A 24,149-nucleotide genomic window follows, 5' to 3' on the forward strand; every position below is an offset into this window, starting at 1 on the left:
TTAACACCTGCATTGGAGAGGCTGGGCAATTGCTCCACACAAGGATAGGAGCAACACAAAAGGCAACAATGAGAGGAGGAGTGGGACAGACTGAACAAGGGTTTAGCAGAATCCGAAATTAATGTGATAAATGGGAAATTAGTAAATACATATGGAGTTAATTGTATTTAATATTTCAATCATTTCAAATTATTCCATTAAATCATTTTCTGTTTTTATCCTGGATATATGGCTTCTTAGGAGAATAGTCTTCCAGGCGCCACTTCAATGCCAAATTATATCTTAAACCAAAATAACCAATTTAAAAGGACAAAGTAGTAGTAGTAGTAGTAGTAGTAGTAGTAGTAGTAGTAGTAGTAGTAGTAGTAGTAGAAATCGCAGTAGAAGAAAATGATACTGTTCTGGAAATTAGAAAAACAAGATATTTTTTTTGTGAAAAAAGTGGATACATAGATATTATATGGAATTTTTATTCAAGTAATATATTGGTCAGCACAAGATGAAATGCAGTATACAAAGTACATTTTGAATTGACTGCCAATGACATCTACACATGTAATCAAGATTATATTACTGTACATTTTTCATTTTACAGGATTTGTTTTATATTCCTTGTCCTACTATCCATGTAATGAAAAGCAAATGCTATGTTGTCAAATAGCTAATGAATATTATATGACTTCAGGTTATCTAAAATAGAATAAATTTATTCTTGTACAGATTGTAGATCTATATGTTTATTTAGACATCACTAGACTAGTCTTTGATAACCTGGCTTTTTTGCTGCAATATTTTTCTGTCATTCATTCAAATTATTAACTTTCTAGCTTAATTATGTCCATGATTGTTTGGATGTAAAATCCAAGAAATGCATTAAGATTTTATTTCTCAGTAAATATGCATCCCACAGGGCAATAGCCATGATTGGATTTGCATTCATCAACTGGAAAACTTGTTCTTTTCCATAAGCACAACTCAGTTCACATCCCATGCTGTACAACATAGTCTTTACTACAAAACTGAGCCCTCCTTGAAATCTTTCAGTTAAACCATTCTCAAGACTGTTTCTATGTATACACAATGTAAGTTTGATAAAATGAGGTTGTCTGAATTCACTTTCCATGGAGTAGGATGTTTAGAGTTGGTCTTACTATTTCTGTACAAATTCATATTGTTAACAGTTTGCTTCACTGTCCTTATAAAAAAAGATATAGCATTCCAAAGATGGGACAGATTTCCAGCCATTGTTAATCTTTCCTTGATTAAGCAAAAGCATAACAATAATAATTGATACACAGAAGTTATATCCAAACTGCATGCACAAAATATTGCTTTAAAGTTTAAATCTATCTACATTTATCTGAAAATATACATCATTTAACCTTTAAATATAATTCTAAGAGTTAGATTACAAGATGGTATCAGAAGCCAAGATGTGGTATACAAATTATATTGGTTTTCAATTATTAGACATATCCATGGTAAGTAAATAAGTTTAAAACCGTTGAAGAATAGATTTCTGGTTGTAGAGTATTTTGTAGAAAATGAAACTTGAATATGTCAAATTGAAATCTGATGTATCAATGAATTACGTATTCATTGAACAGAAGTAAAGTCATGGGCATTTCAGTTGCTGAAGAGGGATATAACTTTTCTGAAGTTATAGAAGAGGGATGTAACTTTTCAATTATTTATACCTACAGCATACCCAAATGCAAATTAATTTATTCCCTAACTCTGAGTTTTCTGCATTTCCAAGATAGTAGCAGACCCATGCAATAATCCTCCATGGACAAAACAGACCTATTAACATTACATATTGTTTTATACATGTGTTCTCTGGGGGAAACAATCTATTGAAGGAATAGTAAGAAAAGCAGTCTTGCTTTTAAGAAATATATATATATATAGAGAGAGAGAGGTGAAGAACCACACTAAGATCAAAATAATTGTAACACTGCAAAATAAGGATGTCAGTCATTTTAAGTACTTCTGGGACTTGAGAAGAAGCAGTACTATAACAACTTTAATGATTTTAAATTCACTAGATACTACATGCAAGTACCCAGAATATTAGGGACTTTCTTACATGCGATGAGAATACCATGTTGTATGTCATATATTTCTAGCAATATTGGAAATGCATTTATTTTAAAAATAGTTTGTTCCTACTATGCTTGTAGTATTCATGCATGCAACAACACAGTTTTGGAAACAATATTATGGTAGAGCATCTTCTCTATGGTACATGGTGTGCACAGTGTCCTAATGTCTTTCATGTTCTGATGATACTTTATAATCCAGAATTTGTCATTTATAATCCTTCAAATTCTGAAAGCTGCTGATTTATGATTCTGTGCGATAGCTACGATGACTGTCACCAATAAGCTGGGTTTTCTCAGTTGCATTTATTGGCTGAAGCAGAACTGGAGCTTCCCCATCTAAAACAGCAAGAATCAGGAATTAAATATCTCAGAGTCTTCCATGCTTGTTAACAATTATAGCTAGTGAGAAATTACTTCCTATTTGACAATACGCAACTATTCCTACATAAAATGCAACTATTACCTTCCAAATACATTGGACTATACCTAAGGTGACCAGACGTCCCGCTTTCAGCGGGACAGTCCCTCTTTCAGCGGGACAGTCCCTCTTTCAGCGGGACAGTCCCTCTTTTGAACAATTTGTCCCACGTCCCCTTTTTTTAAAAAAGTCCCGATTTTTTTTAAGTTACGAAAAAGCTTCCAGCTGCCTTGAGGCTCTCCTAGCAACTGGGGCATATATTCTTCAAGCCGAGCGCATTCCCACCTGCATGTCCTTGGGAGCTGTTGCCAATGGCTGAGGGAGGAGAAGACTTTACTCCATGTGGAGACCGCGGGCTTCCCTCACGGATTTTTCTTCTTCTGTTGCTTTGAGCAGCCCCTCCCTCCCCCCTCTCTTTCTCTCTCTCTCGGAGCTGGCGGGCTGCCTCTGAGGCTGTCCAAGCTCAGCCCCTCCCCCCAGACTGCTGCTTCGCCTCGGCTGCTCGGGGCTTCTAAATTGGCATTGCATGTTGTTTGGGGAGGGGATTACTGTGCCATAGAAACACAGCGTATGTCTCACATGGCTGATAACCTGGTCTCTATACAGAAGAGGTAATTTTAAAAACTTCTGAGCGAATTCAGAAAGAGGGGAGAAAGAGGCTGAAGGAGTGTGTGCACAGGAGGGGGGATTTTATACACGTCCCAGTGAATCCAGAGGAGGGGGGGGAGAGAGAGAGAGAGAGAGAAAGAGGCTGAAGGAGTGTGTGCACAGGAGGGGGATTTTATAAACATCCCAGTGAATCCAGAGGAGGAGTGTGTGTGTGTGTGTTTGTGTGTGTGTGTGAGAGAGAGAAAGAGACTATCACTAAGTGTTGTAGCTTATGGTTCTTGATGAATGTATTCTATTTTATTTTTCTTTATGTACACTGAGAGCATATTCACTAAAGACAAATTCCTTGTGTGTCCAATCACACTTGGCTAATAAACTACTCTACTCTACTCTACTCTACTCTACTCTACTCTACTCTACTCTACTCTACTCTACTCATTTCTATTTCAATTCTAATAAGGAGTTTAGCTTCTCTCTCTTTAAAATGTAAGCTAGCATAAGGCATTATAATGCAAGCTAGCTTTAGCTTTCAAACAGTTCATTTAGTGACCAAAGTTACAATGGCATTGAAAAAAGTGACCATTTTTCACACTTAGCGACCATTTTTCACACTTAGCGACCGTTGCAGCATCCTCATGGTCACGTGATCAAAATTTTGATGTTTGGCAACAGATTCGTATTTATGATGGTTTCAGTGTCCTGGGGTCATGTAATCGCCTTGTGTGACCTTTTGACAAAATATAAAATTTTTAATCAAGCCCCCACCGCCCTCGGTCAATGGTGTCCCTTTTTACCAATCTGAAAATCTGGTCACCTTAACTATACCCCCCTTCATCCTCAGTTACCATATTTATCCAGGGATTAACACATTTTGTGGAGGGCACCAAGTTGGAGAAGATCATTCTTTATCCAGTTTCCCCTTAAATCAGCCATGTTTAAGTCTTATTAAAAAGATCTAAGCAGATGATTACATTTCTCTGTTCAGTTGAAAAGTACTTTAACTACATATTATTGTGAAAATGTATCTAGTTTTAAGAAGTGAAAAGTTTCAGAGCAAGAATTCTTATTTTTCTATGAAAGATCACTTCCTTGTTTCCTGTCCATTCCCATTTCCAGCATAGACTTCTCTTTAATTCCTTATGTACTTTCTTTGTTCCTACCCAACTCAATTAGCACAATCTGATCCGCTTTCAAAATCCTATGTTCTACAGCAGTGGTGGGATTCATTTACCTTCCCTACCGGTTTGCAAATGTGAGCGCTCACAGGTGCTGCGTCTGTGCATGCGCACCGCCTTCTGCGCATGTGCAGTACTTGCACATTACATTTGGGCGGGTGGGCGGAATCTCCCACAGCCGCCGCTACCGGTTCGCCTGAACTGGAGAAAACCAGCTGAATACCGTCTCTGCTCTGCAGTACAGGAAAATCTTTCAGCCTACTAAATATCATTACATAATTGCACTACCTTCAAATTGGCAATATGCTTATTTTCACAGAAGTACTGTTATTTAAAATAACAGTATAGAACTAAGCAAAATAGGCAAGGTTTGAGAGCACTAAATACAAGGGATTTCACAATTATGGTTTGAATCACCTGGTAAAAAGTATACCTATCTAAAAAAAAGCTATTCCTCGGAATTCAGAAGGATTTGAATTTGGACATTTAGGAGTAGAATAGGCATTTATGATGTCCTTCAGTCAACTAGAATTATTGAATTCCTTTGCCAAACAATAATGGCACAGATTCCCAGTTTTGTTTGAGAAACAGGAAAATTGTACTTTGACCCGCAAAATACATTTAACATGATTTAAAAACAGTGACAGATTCTCTTGACATTTTCCCAAATCCTGGCTGTTTCCATTTTACTTCATTTTCCTATCAACTGTTGCCTTTATCATCCCAGAAATATTATGCCAGTCTCTTTGAAATCCTATGTTTCTCAGCTCTAGCCTAGGAAGATTTAGAAATAAAATAAAATTGCCATCTGGACTTCATTTGTTTTAACTTAGATGCATGTGAGGCATTTAAAATTCTTTAGAAGTGTATACATGCATAAACATTGATGCATATTGTCAGTGGACAGTTTGCACATTCAAGAAATAACCCTATGATAAAGAACAGATTTTCAACTGCCTTGCAAAGAGTTCAATATTTCAATCAAGATTATTGTTTCAGCTACCATACATTTGCACTGGATAAAATTCATTTTCTTTCAATTGTTTTTTTCAATTGAAATGACACATCTCTCCTCAAAGCATATTGGCTATTATATATTCACAAGAGTTGACAAAATTGATTTTCCAGAATAAAAATCACCAATGTTTTCACCATGCTTAACTCAATAGTTTTACATTTGAATAGATTTGCATATAGGTGTCCCCTCCCCCCCGGGTTCCAAATGTATTAGAGTATGTGGTAGAGTTCAGGAAGGCCTCGACTTACAACCATTATTTAATGGCCATTCTAAGTTATAACCAGGGGTGGGCTTCAAAAGTTTTAGCAACAGGTTCTCTGCCCTGTTGCTGGGTGGGTGTGGCCATTGTGGGCATGGCCTAGTTGGCCTCCTGCATCACAGTGGAAAAGGGGTTCGCCCACCCCAGGCTCTGAAGGCTTTCCTTGAACCTCTGGGAGGATGAAAACGGCCTCCCCCGGGCTCTAGAGGCCCTCCGGAAGCCGGAAGCGGGCCCATTTCTGGCCTTCCAAAACTTCTGGGAGACCTGTTTTTTGCCCTCTCCGAGTCTCCACATGTACATACCTGGCATCCCAAACAGACCATGTGGAAACTCCTGGGAGGGACGGGATGACAGGGCCAGGCGGCGGTGGCATTTGTGGGTTCTCCGAACTGGGCAGATCCTTAGCTAGAGGATCGTCTGAACCCATGCAGCAGCCCACCCCTGGTTATAACAGCACTGAAAAAAGATGGTTGCAGTGTCCTGGGATCATGAAATCATAAAATGGGCCACAGCTCACTTAATAATTGTCTTGCTTAACAACAGAAATGTTGGGTTCAATTGTGGTTGTGAGTCAAGGACTACCAATACAGAAATTCTGAGGTTCACTTGATGGGAATGCTAATCAGAGAGTGAACTTTTTTTTAAAATGGCCTTTTGTGTTTTGTTGAGTTAGAAGATCAGGCATCTAAAATGTTACCCTTTTTAAAAACATTCATTGCTGATTTCAGAATCTATTTGTGAACAGGATTTTTTTAAAAAAATGTAATGTTCTATTTATCATATTTTTCATCTAAATGCTCTTCCTTCTAAACCTCACATTAGCATTATAAAAGAAACATTAATTTATCAATTTTCTGCTCTGCTTTATAATTTGAAACAGTCCTGAATCTCCTGTTTCCTTTGCAGTACAGCTGCAAAGTAAAATTCAGTATTATAAAAATGTTTCCACGCATTTTAAAACTGGTAGATACTACTATACATTTAACTTTATAAATAAGAATGCAGTAAAATGGGACCCAATTATTAAATAGTCAGGAAAATAATGTGTGGAGCAACAATAGGAACTGGGGAGACAACATAAAGTAAAGCTGAAATAAGATCATAATGCGATTCTGTTTAGCACTGCTTCACTTAACATCAAGTTGCTGATCCTAATTTGGTCACTAAACAAGGGCTACCTGTATGTCAAACAGCCTTAAACAACATAATATATAAAACCCAACACAAGTCTGAGAATTGCTGCCGAGATAAAACCTCCCACTCATTGCTGTAATGGCTTATGCTCAGTGAGTCAGAGAAGGAAAATTTGACACAGGAAGAAAACTTTTAGTATGCCTTTCTAGCCATCAAGTCCACTCCTCGAGTCTGGTTAGTGGCTTTCTAGTCTTGTTTTCCTAGCAGGAAGAAATCAACCATTTAATTTGTATCATTTAATAGATGATTTCTCTATGTGGGAAGCTAGTCAGATTGTTATTATTTAATTATTTCATATATTTACTACTACTACTAAGATTTGAGTAGATATTACTCTCTCTCTCACTCTCTCTCTCTCTCTCTCTCTCTCTCTCTCTCTCTCTCTCTCTCTCTCTCTCTCTCTCTCACACACACACACACACACACACACACACACACACACATCATGATGCCTGCCTTCTGGAAAAATATCTCCCCCCCCCGAGTTATTCTGTCCCTAACTTAGTCCTATTTAAATGAATCTTTAAAACTTGGTTCTGCATCAGAGAGGTTGATAGATGCCTGTGTGATATTAAATGAACGTTGGTTTTTCCAGACTTTCTCTTGTTTTTACTTTTTTATTAATATTGCATTTGTGAGCTGCAGAGTTGTATCAGACTTGAGTGGTCTATAACTCTCTTAAACACACAGAAACACACACACACGTAATGGACACACATTCAAAAACTATACTGTATATGTTTATAACCCTTATTTATTTGTTAAATTTATTTACCGCCCATTTTGCTATCTGGGTGGCATATGGCTAAATATTTTATGTAAATCAGACTCTTCCTTTCCATTGCTATACTTCTTCACTCTGCTTCATTTTACACTGAAAATAATAATATTCTTCCCATTTCAGTGCTCTATAATCCAGTAGTTGTACTGTCTACTCTACAAATTAACTAATCACATTAAAAAAATCAGGATATTAATCAATTACCACCTGCTGAGCATTTAAAGTAACCTCCACTGCAGTTTGAGAGGAATTTAATTAACACTTCTTTGTATAGGATGTCCTTTCTCAAATTAAGATCTCCAAAACTGAGCAGCTGGAATAAAGCCCTTGGGTATTTTTGTGAGAAAGTAAGAGTGGGTTTTCTTTTTTTGGTTAAATAGTATAATCTGTGACTGTACAATCATAGGTACCTTTTTCCATGTCTGTCTTGATTTGCTCTTCCAGATCTTCAGGAGACATGCAGAACTCTTGCTCTTCTGCCGGGGGCTTGGGCTTGCATTTTCCACAACAGCAATTGAAACAGCAGCACAGGCAGCAACAACAGTAGCACCCAGTCAAAAGACCACAAAGGGTGAACAGACCCTTAGAGAAGCAGAAAAGAGGAAGAAACGTATTATTGAGAAAAATCAGAACAGAGAAATAATGCCTTCCTGGCTTGATTTAGGAAATATATGAGTTGACCACAAAGGTTTTAAAGGAGTCTTCCAGGGTTGACAAAGGAGTGTTGATACCCAAGAAACTTTCTGAAAGAAAGTCAATGGCTTTGACATCAGTGACTTGCTTGACCTTGCTCCTGGTTTACATGTGTTTGTATGAGAGAGAGAGGGAGGGAGGGGGGAGTGCTTGATTAAAGAGTCACCCAATAAACTTAACACTTTTTAAAACTTGCAGGTTCAGGAGAAATTGACTTCTGAGTATTAGTTGCTGTAAAGACAAAAAGAGGTACAGTAACTCTACTGCCAACAGGATAGAGAAGCCATCCGAATCACAGACAGATGCTGTTCCATAAGGGAGAAGGCATGCTTCTTTCAGCCCACCAAATGACGCTGCTTTACTGATGGGACCCAGAGCATTCTCTGCTTGATTTGGTGAGCATACAAAAATCGTTTGGGAAGAAGCAACAAGTGATTTCGCTCCATGCCATGTGGGGATTTAAAGATAACAACCAGCACTTTAAATTGCCTTTGGAAACTTATTGAGCGCCAATGCAGCTCATATAGCAGTGATGTTATGTGATGTTCCATGCAACACCCAGTACCGCATGTATCACTGAATAACAAATGAAATGTCCAAATGCACTTACAAAGTATATAATTGGGAGTGACTATGGTATAAGATACTGTGAGCAGTCCTTCTCAATTTAGACATTGCTACAACTGATACACAAGTTGTAATTGTGCAAAGATCCTCCCTATCACAATTTCCACTTATTGGAGCAGGAGGCACACATCCAGGAGGACCCCCAAACTGTGCACAGATTGTGGGAGGAACGTAATACCACTTACCGCTAATGATGAAGAGAGACTCACCAGATGTGGGGGACTTACAGTTACTTAAGGTTTTGTCAGCATTGAGTCAGAGCTGGCTCTTCCCCATCAATACCTGCATGGCCTAGAGGCATAGGGAAAGTACCTCAATGATATCAGTTGGGCAACCAAGGACAGAGATGTATGCTGAGAACTGATGTACCCTTTGCTAATAAATGACCTTGGCCAATGGTTTCATATAAATATTAAAGAGGAATAAATCAATGGCCTGTGGCTAGACCCCCCCCCCATTTTGGCTGGAACCAACAATGTAGGAAGAAGATCCACCAACAATTGTGCCCCCTTCTCCCTACTGCCAGTTGGTTCAAAAGAATATAATGATCAATTATACTGAAATTGAAAGATCAAGAAGGAACAGGGTAGATACACAATTCCTATTCTGAGACTGCCATAGATCATCTACAAGCATAAACACAATCAGTGTTGTTATATATTTTGGCCTGTAGTTTAATTGCAGTGGGTACAAATAATCAGCTGCTTCCAGCTTCTTTTTAGTTGTAAGCCTGATACCTATGGAGATTGAACAAAAATTGACAACTACTGGCTATGAATTCTCAAGCTACTTCCAACTCAGAATGAAGTGAAGGCAGAGCCTGATGAATTCTCTTTCAGCCCAGCTGCAGATTCAAGCAGCTCAGGCAGAAGAGTATTGTGTAGTAGGAATATATGTACACAAGCAAAAATCGGTACTCTCTCTCCATAGAACTTCATGTTCAAATCATGAAAGAGGAATTTTAATTTTAATTCCCCCCTAACAATTACTGTTTAATCACTGTTTTTTTTTTTACAGATTTCAAATGCACCCAATACATACCAGAAACCTGGATGGAGACAATTAAAAACTCCATCCTTCCTTTATGTGTGGAGTAGGAGTTTGTTATTTCAGGTATTGTGCTGCTTGGAGGGGGGGGAGGCAAGGTTCAGTTGAATGACCTTTTTTGCACTCTCCTGCAGGAAGTGATGATTAGTCATGTGTTTTCTGCCTGTTCTTAGCATCTCAACATCTGCAGAAGTGAAGACAGTTGAGTAATTTTTTTGGGTAGGCCTCTGAAATGAATGTGCAAGTGCTGCAAGTCACACCCAGGGGAACCATACTATAAAGTTAGATCATAGAAATGAAATATAAAAATATAATATTTTATAAATTCACCCCTATTTAAAATGGCAATCCTTGCGTGTCAATGTTCTAGCTAAATTAATAATATTGTCTTATCCAAAGGCTCTAATAACTAGAAATAGCAGTGAGAATAACACATAAGGTGTGAAATCTGGCACTTTTTGGATGCCTGAGGCCTAATATGTTTGGTCATACTGTGATGGAAATGCTAATGTGTGTGATAGGTATAAATGCCAAATCTTTACAATTACATAACAAACAAGATGAGTAAGATTTTCAGTGTCATCCAAATTGCAAGATCCATTTTTCCTGGGTCAATCCACTATATTTTGTTCCAGAAAGCCCTCCTCAAATCTTCTACTTCCTTTTTCCAGCCCTTTTACAAGATATTTACCATAATGATAAATAGTGTTGCATATTACTACTGCTTACGCATACCCTACGCCATATATATCCCAAAATAGGGATAGGTTTGTACTTTAATAACTGATTATCTGGTTGTCACACCAAGAAGATTTTTCTCTTTGAAAAATGAGTCATTTTCATTTACTCATTTCTGAGAAGAAAGTCTAAATTAACCTGGAGCTTTAGCTTCAGATATAATTAATGTCTTCAGGCAATTAAATGTCTATGCAGCATATTTAATTAGCAAATAAAAGAGATTGGGATATATTATTTAATAAGCACTTTACCAGAAGTATGGAGATAGAACGGCCATATCATTAAAGTTCCTGAGACTAAAACTTTTCCTAGATTAAATGATCTAGAACTCTGCAATGTTTAAGAGCAAATTTTGTGAAAGTTGTAATTGAAAGGCCAAAACAGATTGTAACAAGCCAATGGCTGTGTGTTTCAGTCTCTGGTCTACCAGGTTTGCAGTTCAATACTTACTTTTGCCCACCAACTAGAAAGCATGAAATATGTATTGACATTTTCTTCACCAAACTGTTCAGCGATGTACAGCCCTAATGATCCATATTGGTCATATATATTTCTTTTGGACACATCTGTTAATATTGCATGAGCATTGTTAATTTCTTTAAATTTTTCTGCAGCCTCTGGGTTATCTGGGTTCTTATCAGGATGATATTTCAGGGCCAATTTCCTTTGATAGAAAAGGTGAAGGACAAAAAAAGAGATGAAGAGAATGTTAGAAAGAAGACAATGTCTTTCTTGAGAAAAATGTATAAATCAACTAATGTTAGTTTTAGATCCCTTGTAAACAGAGGAAAAAATAGCTTCATGGTGTTACTTTGTACATAAAATAATTGTTCAATATTCCAGCTGACATTTTTGCTCATTTATTTATTTTTATTTCTAATGTCCATACTGTCATTTTATGTCTTTATAAAATCAGAAGCCCATCTCTTTCTTTTATTCCGAAATTCTATTTGGCATTGTAAAGATAACACAAGGTTGGAGAAGGAAATGTTCACATTTTTAAAAAATATATTAATAAAACCAAAATTCTGTTCTGAAATTTTATTCCTTATGGAAAACAGCATTGACACATTTCATCTCTAAACATAATAATTTTGCTCTTTCATTTTGTCTGAACCTGAACCCATGCATTTTTTCACCATTATAACAGATATCTTGAAGATTCTTTTGCAGACCAAAACAAGCTGAAAAGCATGGGTGTAACAGCTTGTTCCTACAGACTTTCAGAACTTTCAATGGTATAAAAATTAGTTATGCAAATAAAGTAATGTTTGATATTAAAATTCTTATAAGTCTCCCTCTTATAGAAAATATGGCATTTACACCGCTATCTCACTAGTTCTCTAGCCCATTTCTGAATAGGGCCATAGATTTTATCCAAAGTTTTTGCCTTGTTAGCACAACAAAACAAGTGAAATACTAACATGGTAAAAAAAAAATAGTAAATTTTATCTTGCTTAAAAAATCCTTAAATAATAAATTTCAGATGAACAAAAACCCAACACAGTAGAGAAGCATATACACAGAAACATTTTTATTTGCAGTTTGCTGATTGGATTCGCACATTGTACTAAGCCATGGTTTGTTTAAATTATATTTCAAATTAGGAAGAAGTGTTTTTATTTTGTGGGGGGGGAGGGGAAATCACATTATGCAGTGGTTTCAACCTTGGGAATTTTAAGGCATGTGGACTTCAACTCCAAACTTCCCCAGTCAGCCATGACTGGCTAGAGAATTCTGGGAGTTGAAGTCCACATGCCTTAAAATTCGCAAGGCTGAGAAACACTTACATAATGTATAAAGTCAAACTCAAACAAATGGCATTGTAGCCTAGCATAATATATGAGGCTAGCTATACTGGGAGCACCATAATTAACTGTCTTTATGATAGCATTGTATAAATAAATCCATAAATTATTATCCATGATATTATGTTAAACAGATATTAGATATTCAGAAGTTTGAAAATAAAGTGAATGTATTAAATGAGATACATTTGGAAAAGCACCAGATTTGTTCTACCTGTATATGACCAAAATATGGACAACTTGTAAAAAAAATAAATTAAAGCATCCTTGGAAGATCAGCAAGAATTGAAAGAGTTCTTCACATAAAAATAGTTTTAAAATGTATTTAAGATTCAGATTGGTTCTTGCAATTTAAAAATGTATTGCAATAATGCTTGCATTTTCAATGTCATGACTGAATGTGGTTAATTGTTCTGTAGTCATGCTATGACTATCTGTGTATTGAGAACTTGAGCAGGGAAATGTTTTAATTTTTATATTAATAGCATTACTAATAATTTTGTCTACGATATCAAGAGAATAAAAAAAATGGAAATGGTAATGGACTGGTCAGATAGCAAGAACAACTGATGGCAGATGGACTAAGGCAGTCATAGAATGGATCCCACTTGATAAAAAGCATCCACGAAAGAGACCTAAAACAAGATGGAATGACGACATCACCAAGTATTGCAAGTCCAACTGGCAAAAGAAAGCTCAGGACCGTATTGGTTGGAAACATGCAGAAGAGGCCATCATCCTGCAGTGGATAGACAATGTCTAAAAATGATGATGATGATGATGATGATGATGATGATGATGATGATGATTAGTGGCGGGATTTAGGCAGTTTGCACCACTTTGGGAGAACCGGTTGTTAATTTGGAAATATCCAAATCAGCTTGTGTCCAGTTAACTATACCAGCTGTGTATCTTATAACTGGTATTGCCCAAGTATTTATAGCCTTGATTGTATTTCCACCATTCAATTTAGATTTCAAAATTTTCCTAACTCTGTTGGTGTATTCTCTCCTGACAATAGTTTTTACTTCTCCATGTTTGCTATTATCCAACTGCAGAATGCCTAAGTATTTGTAGGCTTCATTTTCGTTGCATTTAATTAGTTGGCCATTGGGCACTTCAATTCCCTCACATGTAGTGATTTTGCTCCTTTTTATGGATACAGTGGCACATTTTTCCATGCCAAACATCACTGCTGAATACTCGGACTGTGTTTGTCAGTGATTGGATTTCTATTTCAGACTTTCCATAGAGTTTCAAATCATCCATATATAATAAATGCAAGATTTTTTCAGCTTCTTTGGCTGTTTGGTAGCCTAGTTTCATTTTTTTAAAAGATTACTGATAGTGGGATCATCGCGATGATGAAGAGAAGAGGTGAAAGTGAATCACCCTGGAAAATTCCTCGCTTGATATTAACCATTCCGTAGATCTCATTCCCTACTGCCAACTCAGTTCTCCATTGTTTCATCGCCTTTTCAGTAAAGGATGTAATATTTTTGCTAATGCCAGTTGTTTCTAAGCATTTTATGATCCAACTATGTGGCAGTGAGTCAAATGCCTTTTTGTAATCAATCCAGACCATATTCAAGTTCATTTTTCTGTTCTTACAGTTTTCTAATATCATTTTATCAATTAGGAGCTGATCTTTTGTGCCCCTGCTCCTTCTTTTGTTGCCTTTTTGCTCTATTGGCAAGATGTTGTTTGTTTCCAAATAATCCATCATGTTATCTGCAATAATGCCTGTGAGTAATTTGAAGGTTGTTGGCAAGTATGTTATTGGTCTGTAGTTTTCAGGTGTTGTTCCTTTAGTTGCATCTTTCTGAATCAAGTATGTTTTTCCAGTTGTCAACCATTCATCAATTTGGCCCTTTTGTAAAATTTCATTCAGTTGCCTGGCCAATATTGCATGTAAACTGGTCAGATATTTGAGCCAGAAACCATGTAATTGGTCCTTTCCAGGTGATGTCCAATTCTTTACCTTTTTAACTCGATTTTTGACCATCTCAGTTGTTATTTCTAATACTTGCATTTGTTTGTTGCCAATGCTTTTCTCAAAGTCATGTATCCACTTTGCTTCCTTGTTGTAGTCCTTTTCATTTTCCCACAATTTTTCCCAGAATTCAAGTGTGGCCTGTTTTTCTGGTTTTTCACTTTTGGTGTCACCATTCACATTAAGACTTTGATAAAAACGCCATTGGTCTGATCGAAATTGCTGATTTTGTTTATATTGGATGATTCGTGCCTCATATCTTTCAATTTTTCTAGCTGTTGTTGTTGTTGTTGTTGTTGTTGTTATTATTATTATTATTATTATTATTATACAATTGTATCACAGCGGCCAGTTGTTTCGCCGGATTTGGCATTGGTTACTAGTCGGGCCCCACCCAGGGGCCTAGGACGTTGTAACGTATTTTCGTAATATGCGTGCAGATCCAAGCAGTGCGGCTTTTTGCATTTGACTGATGGTGATTTTGTCAATTTTTAACTGTTTTAAATGTAATTCCAGTGCTTTTGGAATAGCACCCAGTGTGCCAATTACCACTGGAATTATCACTGCTGGTTTGTGCCATAGTCGTTGAATTTCGATTTTTAAGTCCTGGTATCTTGCGATTTTTTCATGTTCCTTCTCGGCGACCCTGCTATCACCTGGTATTGCGATGTCTATGATTGTGACCTTATTTTTCTCAACCAGTGTGATGTCTGGTGTATTATGCGCCAGTATTTTGTCGGTTTGTATACGGAAATCCCACAAGATCTTGACCATCTGATTTTCGGTGACTTTTTCAGGCTGATGTTCCCACCAGTTTGTTGCTGTTTTAATATTATAATTTTTGCACAAATTCCAATGGATCATTTTTGCTGCTGAATTGTGCCGCAATTTATAATCAGTCTGCGCGATTTTTTTACAGCAGCTGAGTATGTGATCAACAGTTTCATCAGCTTCTTTGCAAATGTGATCAACAGTTTCATCAGCTTCTTTGCAAATAATAATAATAATAATAATAATAATAATAATAATAATAATAATAATTATTATTATTATTATTATTTTATTGGCCAAGAGTTATTAGACACACAACGAATTTGTCTCTGGTGCATACACTCTCAGTGTACATACAACAACAGTGATAAATCATTATCATATTCATTGTAAAATACATTGTCATTAGTTTATGAATCTACAGGTTTCCTGTATCACTTCTTGATTAATTTTATATAGTGGTGGGCAACCATTAGATAATCGGGGGAGGGGGTAGCATTTAATGGTTTTCTGAGCAATGAAGGCAAAGCAATAACTCAAAGTGTATGGAACTGTATCTTGCATTCAAAAGGACCAGGATTTTTTACGGAGCAGTGTAAGTAGAGATGGAGCGGGGGTGGTGGGGGTGGTGGTTGGATTATTTTTAAAGTTCGTATTTTAGACCTACACTTCAGATTGTTCATGTCTCCATCTCAAAATAAAGGGAAAGTATCCTCTCCAAGGCAGATGGATGGGATCCAGGACTCATGAAAAAAAGTTTCAGAATTGGCATGGGGCATTGGAAGTTGTTCACTCAAATTACTTGTGCTACTGAGAGGAAGTAGGGAATAGAAAAGTAGTATATGGGCTACAGGACATTTATACAAATTAGTTGTTTCCTTTGTGCATACTCTATGGGTCAATGTGCCCTAGCAGTGTTCTCTAACTCAGAGCAGGTCGAGTTTTAATTGGAAAACATATTAACTCTTTTGCAGATAAAATGGTATCAAAATGAAAAAGAAGCATCATGCAGTGGTATCATGTTTATGACATTTAAAATATAGATGGTTATGTTCTGGCAAGCACCAAGCTAACTAATAACAATAGGAGATTTGAAGTCAGGTATTTTATGATTATTATACTGCATTGACAAGTGCTTACTTCAGCAGCAGGGTTTTAGATTCATGAAGCAAATTAACATAAGTTAAAGGATCATTTAAATGAAATCCAAGTGTCTGACTCATCATTTTGTCTTGCAAGTATTTACAACAATTCCATTAAGTGTGAATCCCTTTGATATTTCCACTTTATTCAGAAGCAGCCTTTGTTTTTACCATAATTGCTAATAAAGATGGATAAAACACCACTGTCAGTTTTACCATAGATTGTTATGTAAATTATCACTATTCATGTACAGGGCACAATGAAATTCAGTTCACTTTGCATTCTTCCATGACAACTCTCCCCTTATGGGATTAGAGAAACTTTTTCTTCTCTTCCACATGGAAAAACAACATTGAGCATTCAGATATTGTTGTGGCCCAGCAGGAGTCGTTGGAGCTGCCACCAGCTCCGACAGCGAAGGGCCATCTGAGTTGGCTCTGGAGGATGTGGAAGACCCTGGACAGGGTTCCGACTCCGAGCAGGTCCCAGAGAGGCTGGTTGGCCACCAGGAGGCACCTGAGCCTTGGACCAGTGGGGAGGAGACAAGGGAGAGTGAGCCGGACGCCAGCAGTGAGTTGTTCCTGGGTGCATGGCACCGAAGAGCTAATAGGCGTCAGGAACAGTTGCACAGTTACAGGAGGTAATTGCACTCAGCTGGTGGTCATTAGGCTCCTCTCCAGACTATAAAAAAGACTGCTTGTGCACACGCCCCTCTTGCAGAAGTCAACGCAGGAATCAATGTCGGAGAACATTATGGTGAGCTTGGAAGGCTGGATTGCTGCCAAGCCTTATCTGTGTTGGATTACTGCCCAAGCTTGTCTGTGCTGGTTTGCTGCCAAGGACCTGTCTGTCTGTTAATTAAATGCTGTAACCTATCTTTGGCTCGGAGTGTGTGTTGGTGTGGGACGAGGGGGGTCAGAACAGATATGGTCATCAGTTTCAAAGATACATCTGATTGGTAGCCAGCAAGGAAAACCAGTAGCCATTATTGGAGCTCTAAATCTTCAGAAACTGCTCCAGAAGAAAGAAAACTCTGTTAATCCCCAGACAAAGCACCCTGAAGTACCATAAGATTTCATTTTTGGACAGATAAAGTATATGTTTTTTTTAATGCAGCAGAGGGTTATAGAGGTTGTATTATTAAGAAATAGCACCAGGTTGTGTTTTATGCCAACAAACCTTTGTAGTGACTCGAGGGAATGGATTACTTGCACACAGAATCATGGAAAATGAGGGTTAGAAGCGATCTGGAAATAATCTCATCCAGTGGAGGAACCCATTGTTACAGTATCCCTAACATAATTTTTTCAGTCTCTATTTAAACCTTTGCATCCTGGAGCAGCCCTACGCATTCCACATCCCCCCCTCCACTTTCCAGATCTTTATCTTCTAGCTTGCTGTCATCAGTTCATGCAATTTTATCAATGTCCTTCCTAAAATGCAGTACCTGCATCCAGTTTTAAAAAAAACCATTTAGGCTTAATGTGGTGATATATTTGATGAATCAGACTAAGGCAATGGTCTGGTTGCCAGACTGTTGCACTGTATACTACCCCAATCTCCCACTTTGGTTTATTGAAAGCCGTGAAAAGAAAATATTTTGGTACCATTCTTTTAACAGTGGACCTTACTTTTGGAGGTGTCCTGGGATTTTATCTTATATGTATATTGCATCTAGTCATTCTGAAGCTGACAGACTGGTATTCAAGAATTCTTGGGTTTTTTAAACCCTTCTCAGTGCTTTCTATCTATTTATTTATTTTTGGTGCAAACTATTTTTAGGTTCAAACCATTTAAAAGTTTAAATTTTTAAATGGTTTGAATCCCATATTCTTGGGTTATTTCTTAATAAACAATAGATTGGTATAATCAATTTCCCTTCTACATATTATAACATTCAAATTCTAAGAAGACTGGTACCTTGATATATTTATTGAGGTAAATATAAATAATTTAAAAAATGTTTAAGATGAAAATATATTTAAATCCTTTGTAGAATTAACGTAAGCTTCACATAATGATGTGTTTATATTATTAATACAATTTCATGTTAACTATTAAACATTTCTTAATTAGGAATTGTTAAAATTCATATAGATAGATAGATAGATAGAATTTTAATGATTTCTAATTAAGAAATGTTTAATAGTTATTAAGATTTTTTACAATCTTTAAAATAATAAACATATTTGAAATAAAAATTTTGAATAATGTAAGAGTCTAGGAAATAAAGCAGAGCTATTTTTAACACCTATGTTTATCATTTTTAAAATGGCTCTTCCTGTAACTGTATAAGGTTTATGTTTTCATTTGCAACACTGTTTTCATAACAAATGTGAATTATCATAGCATCAATAGCCATTTTGTTTTTGATTTGATTTGATTTGAAACATAACTGACACTAATCCATTGTCCTACAATGAAACATTTAAGCATGTCCAGCCCTCAAAGCAGTCAATTCACATTCAGCCCTTAAGCATCAACCCTCAAACACTAGACAAAATAATCTGAGCACCTCTGGAAATGGTCAAAGTAAAAGAAGGCATTGATATAATGCCTTATATCTATAAACAGATATAAACAAATGTGAATGGGTAAATAAACCTGTGGGTACTTATCAAGTACGTTAGATTTTCATAAATACCTGTAGCTTTTCTTGATTTCTTCATGGGCTACCCCTTTTTCAAGGCCTAGGAGTTCATAGAGTGCTTCTCCTGATGTAGATAAATTTCTCTGTCTTTGTTCAGCCATCTTATCAATGCATTTTCAAGAACTCTAATGTGAAAAAAAAGGACATCCAAGAAGAAATGTTTATTATTGGTTAAGGAAACTCGGAAAGGGCTCCATATCTCATATTCTATTTCTTATGCCACGACCGGTGGAACATAGATGATCAGTGTACAATGTGGCAAGCCACTTGGCCCTTAAATGTGTGCAGAAATATAGGCAACGGTTTGGTTTTGAACCATTCCATAAACACAGTAGCTCCGCCCCAGTTTCTGACTCATTCCGTTGCTATGGCATGAAAAGGTTAGCTCTTCCTTTCCCTCCATGCATTGCTCCAAAGTTTGAAAGATATTTCCCAGTTTCATCTTTCATCTCATTTATTTTTGACATTTAAGGAATTAATTGCTGAATCTCATTAGTGGTGCCAAAGAAGTATGACTGTCTTGATTTTAAGACTGGAAAGTTACTGATTTAGAAATATAACCTGAGCAATAATCTGAGGTACGGCTGCTTGCGTGCTTGCTTATTTACTTATTTATCCCTTGGGACAAGCATGTAGCTTATAATTTTATATTTAAAAATCAAGCCCATATATACTTAGGATCAATGGTGGGTTTCTAATTTTTTTACTACCTGTCTGCTTGTGCTCGTGCATGTGCACAATGCTTCTGTGCATCCGCAGAAGCATCCAGGCAGGTGGATGGAGCCTCCCGCCACCACAACTACCAGTTCGCCCGATCTGGGCCAAACCAGGAGCAACCCCCACCTCTGCTTAGGATATTGGCACTGGATGCCAGTAGCAGCTGATCACAATGTAATCTCACAAGTTTACAACCAGTTCTTTGCAAAGTTGTCCTTGCATTTCACTTTAGGGAATTGCTCCATTAATTGATTTTAAAGATAAAAGTCGGGCAATGTAAATAATTACATATAAATTCAATGCCTTGCCTTTTCTTTATCGTATAAGTCAGCGAAAAGCAGAATCATATATCGGTTTATAAATTTTTAATGTTATATTGCGTTAGATGTTAAGATTGTAATAAAGCAATTTTTGTTGTGAAATTCAAACAGTAAAATCTCATGTAATGCTATCTACTACTGTCTTTTTAAATCAATAAATATTACAACTTATATTCATAATAACAAGAAAAGTCTCTCCATTTTAGTGACGAATATATTACATTTTACATTTCTTTTCTCAACAGCATTTTTGAAACAAATATACAAACATAAAATGGCACATGATTTATTGATACTGATTTTATCCAGATGAAGTTAATGTCTCAAGAGAAATAATATTAAAAGATATCATTAAGAAAAATGTGTATCAGTTTTTTCCAATCGTAAAGACTAATGGTCATTTCAGGTCTCTTAATTAGTAAGTTGCTGGCTGCACTGTATGCTGTTAATTAAGAATAATGTATCCTCAATGTGCTAAACACTTGAGTAACGTGGGGGCTACAGTTGCCATCAATGAAATTAGAGGAAACAGGTTCTACAACAGAATGACACACAACAGTAAAAATCAGATAGATACTTTTAAAGACAGTATTATTCATTGTACTTTATATAAAACCATCTATGATATTTGTATATTTACTGCTTTAGCTAACATGGTGTCTCCCTATTTTTCAACATAATCTGAGATTCTGAAATCAAGAGATTTTATTCCAAACACAACAATGATAGAAAATTAAGAATGCAGTCAGAAATTGTGTACATCTACAGAAACATAAGGCTTAATGAATTCAATAGTTTCTTCTGGCTAAGAATGCATAGAATTGCATTCTACAGTCCTGGAAGATAGGTCTACTAAACATCTGTGGAATTTCTCTCCAGTTAAACTTGCATGGCCCTGAGTTTCACAGCTTCAATCTCACACTGGTTTTATTGGTTTCAAGAAGCCTGCAGAGTTATTTTTCTAGTTAGAATCTGTGTGTCTATTAAAACACAGTTTGTTAACTATGGACAACAATGCAGTAAAGCTATATATCTCATTTAATTTGGGAAGTGACAACTATGTTTAAATCATTTTGATGATAAGTTCAGTGGTACTCTATTTATACACGTATCCCAATCCATTTTAAGTTTACTCTGAAGAGAATTACTGTCATTACTCCCAAGACTATATACGAAGATTCCTAATCTTATATACAATACCAAAGGTAATAAGAATTCTACATTTGCTATTCTATATCACACCAAAATAAAATAGGAAATAAATAAAATAAACTCATATACAAAATATTAAGCCTTATTACTAAAACAGCATCATATTTGTATTTCTGGGTAGAGCATATCTTGATTTGTCCATATAGTTCTAAAACAAATACAAACATTCAAAGGTGCAGTTAAAAATTCCAGATGTAATACATTTTATAAGCATATTATTATTTGCTTCAAATACATACAAAAGAGGTAAGTTCTAGAAAAAGAGGGAAAACATACCTGCTTCTGAAACAGAAGTCTTCTATAGTGGTGATTTTTTAAATATAAAAGAATAAGTTTTAAACAATAATTAGACAAAAATGAAAGACAAAATGCAATGGAAAGCTAAACACTTCTGCATTTGAAAAGCTTCTATAGAAAGAAGCTGTTTTTATTTTTCTTCTTTCACCAATGGAGATCAGTGGCATCTGGTTACTTTTTGTTGCTCCAATATTCCATTGGTTGTCCCTTCTGTAGGCTAGTGAAAAGGTGTATTAAAGATTAATGACTGCACAGGTTGCTATAGCACAATAGTCAGTGACACCAGAGAGACCATGGCATCCCAGTTTTATTATGCTTCATTCTCAGCTTTGCTTTGTTCTGCCTCTATCAGGGTTGTTGAGCTTATTTAAGAATTGATACATGTTTCTTTATAGCATCTATAAGCAACAAAGTTTTCTTAAAGAATTAAAAGTTTAAAATAAACAAACAACAGGGAAGAAGATCTTTCTGCCCAGAACATTTAGGAGATAGCAGAATGCTATTGACATGTTTGCACATCTCATGAATGGAATATGATCTCTAACTGGGCTTTAATTTCAGTAGGAATGCTCAAACAAGGTTACCTGTACAACACTGAATCTGTGTAATATTTATTTACTAGTGGATAATTCGGCGTTGCCAGACTATTTATTTATAGGGGGGAAATGTCTGGACCAAACGTAATTTCTAATGTTGGATTTCCCCCCAACATTCTCCCACTCTGTTATAGAGTACTGTGAAACCATTACTATGGCAACTCCACTTCACAGCACAGTAGAAGCCATTTACGGCAGTACAGTAGAAGTCATTTTAAGGCACAACAGGCTTATCTTAACAGAACATACACCATTAGGGGTTTTAGAGGTGTCTTACCTCCCACAGTATTTGTTTCCAGAGAGTAGTACCAGGTTTGGTTGAAATTGCTTGAAGCATTCCAGAGTTGTGCTGGAACATACACACACACAGCCATTTTTATATATAGAGAGATTTCATTTCCAGACTGATTAACAACCACAGCTTCTGGGTGGTATTCAGATCTTCAAGCAACACATCTAAAAACATTTCCCCGCCTTCAGTACTATGAATAAGATGTTTCTGCATCCAAATTTAGGGTAATAATTCCTAACTAGTAATTGTTATTAAGCTTCTATTACACGTTATCAGAATGACTGCAGGATTCTTTAGGAATATGAGATATTAACATTCATTCTGGTCCAAGTGCTTGAAACAGAATACCACTTAAGGATCACCACTGAATCTTAGAACAATCATATTAGATTAATATACTGTGCTGAACTATAATATGATATGTTTGGGTTTTTTGTTCAGTGTGTTGCATGAAGTTTGCTCCGCATGTTGCATGAACCAAAAGCATGGTTTAGATTTTTCATGTTATATGAACTTAGACCATTGTAATTAATTCAATAAACTATAGCTTAGTAAAGTATAGGAGTGAAGCAAGATTATATGGACTTTAAGGGTACTCTTTTCATCTCCTAGATTTAAAAAAAAAATCCAAAACTAATCTCAGCAATTTGATCATTACTAAGGGCACATACTGTATGTTGACATATTGTATTTACAGTCTGTAGAGCTTACAGAGAGCTTGCCAGCAACCGGTGCTTATCTTTTTGAGCCTACTGAGAATGCACATAGAATGGTGAGCAAGATTAGTGACAATAAATGGTTCATTTTTTCACAGTTTTTAACTTGCCACAATAGCAAGTCTTAGCTGTCTTCCAAACTGTTGATACCGGCATTTGGACTCCTTTCCAGCAAGTAAAAAGCAGGGGTTCATCTTTCCCAGTTCCAATATTGTGTTATCATGTTTGTATATGTATTATTTTACATATGCATCTGTAATTAACTTTATTTGAAAGATATCAATAGATTGCTATAACTCAGCTTACAGATGGCTGAGTTAATGTTATCCACTAGTCTTTCAGCCAGCAGAACATTACATTAACCTAAATGACCAATCCAAAATAAAGCCAGAGAAGGAAGCTATTTTTATGTATTCTTAGCCAAGTTAAGGAAACAGAATGGTGCTTTTTAAAAGATTGGTTTCCCCTTTCACACATATTATCTATTGGTAGAAAGATCAACCATTTCCTTCTTCCTAATATGGGATGGGTCAAGATGGGCTGAAACGAGACTCATGCCCCAAATGATGGATTTACCCTCCTGTTAAATTGTCTAGCAGGTGGCTGGTACTAAGATGCAGGAAGCAAGAGGGAGTTGTCCTGAAGCTTCTTGAAGCTTCACATACTGGCTGGCTAATTGGGCTATTTTTGATCATGGACCAGTGTTCTGCTAAAATACCACTAAAACCAGTATTCAAAAATAGCCTGACTAACAGAGGTGGAATATGGGACAAGGGGGAGGCAGGGGGAGAATGTGGAAACTTATTCCTTTATTCCTCCTTGGTGCAATTACCATATTTTTCGGACTATAAGATGCACTGGAGTATAAGACACACCATGATTTTGAAGAGGCAATTTTTTTTAAAAAAGGTTTTGCACTCTGCAGGCCTCCCAAATCCTCTGCACGCCTTGTTTTTTGCAAAAAAAAAAA

At 36.4% G+C, this 24,149-nt stretch overlaps 1 protein-coding gene across 1 annotated transcript; it reads right to left on the reverse strand.

Moving 5' to 3' along the window:
* Positions 1-828: 828 nt before the first annotated feature.
* Positions 829-19,130, reverse strand: DNAJC5B (DnaJ heat shock protein family (Hsp40) member C5 beta). The gene is made up of 4 exons (XM_087703856.1): positions 19,024-19,130; positions 11,115-11,328; positions 7,970-8,141; positions 829-2,441 (listed from the first exon to the last, which is right to left on the reverse strand). Exons 1-4 carry the CDS (start codon positions 19,128-19,130, stop codon positions 2,347-2,349), a joined length of 588 nt encoding a protein of 195 aa, XP_087559982.1. The 3' UTR covers positions 829-2,346.
* Positions 19,131-24,149: the final 5,019 nt, after the last annotated feature.

The sequence above is a fragment of the Thamnophis sirtalis genome, unplaced genomic scaffold, assembly GCF_051295495.1.
Source record: "Thamnophis sirtalis isolate CommonGarterSnake01/CBP01778 unplaced genomic scaffold, rThaSir2_p1.2 scaffold_2, whole genome shotgun sequence".
In the NCBI taxonomy this organism is placed as follows: domain Eukaryota; kingdom Metazoa; phylum Chordata; class Lepidosauria; order Squamata; family Natricidae; genus Thamnophis; species Thamnophis sirtalis.

Coding starts and splice junctions, on each gene's coding strand:
- DNAJC5B (XM_087703856.1), bottom strand. CDS start 19,130: ATGGCTGAACAAAGACAGAGAAATTTATCTACATCAGGAGAAGCACTC. Junction 11,329..19,023: donor GAAATCAAGAAAAGCTACAG/GTATTTATGAAA, acceptor TTTCTATCAAAG/GAAATTGGCCCTGAAATATC. Junction 8,142..11,114: donor TTTCTAGTTGGTGGGCAAAA/GTAAGTATTGAA, acceptor TGCTTCTCTAAG/GGTCTGTTCACCCTTTGTGG.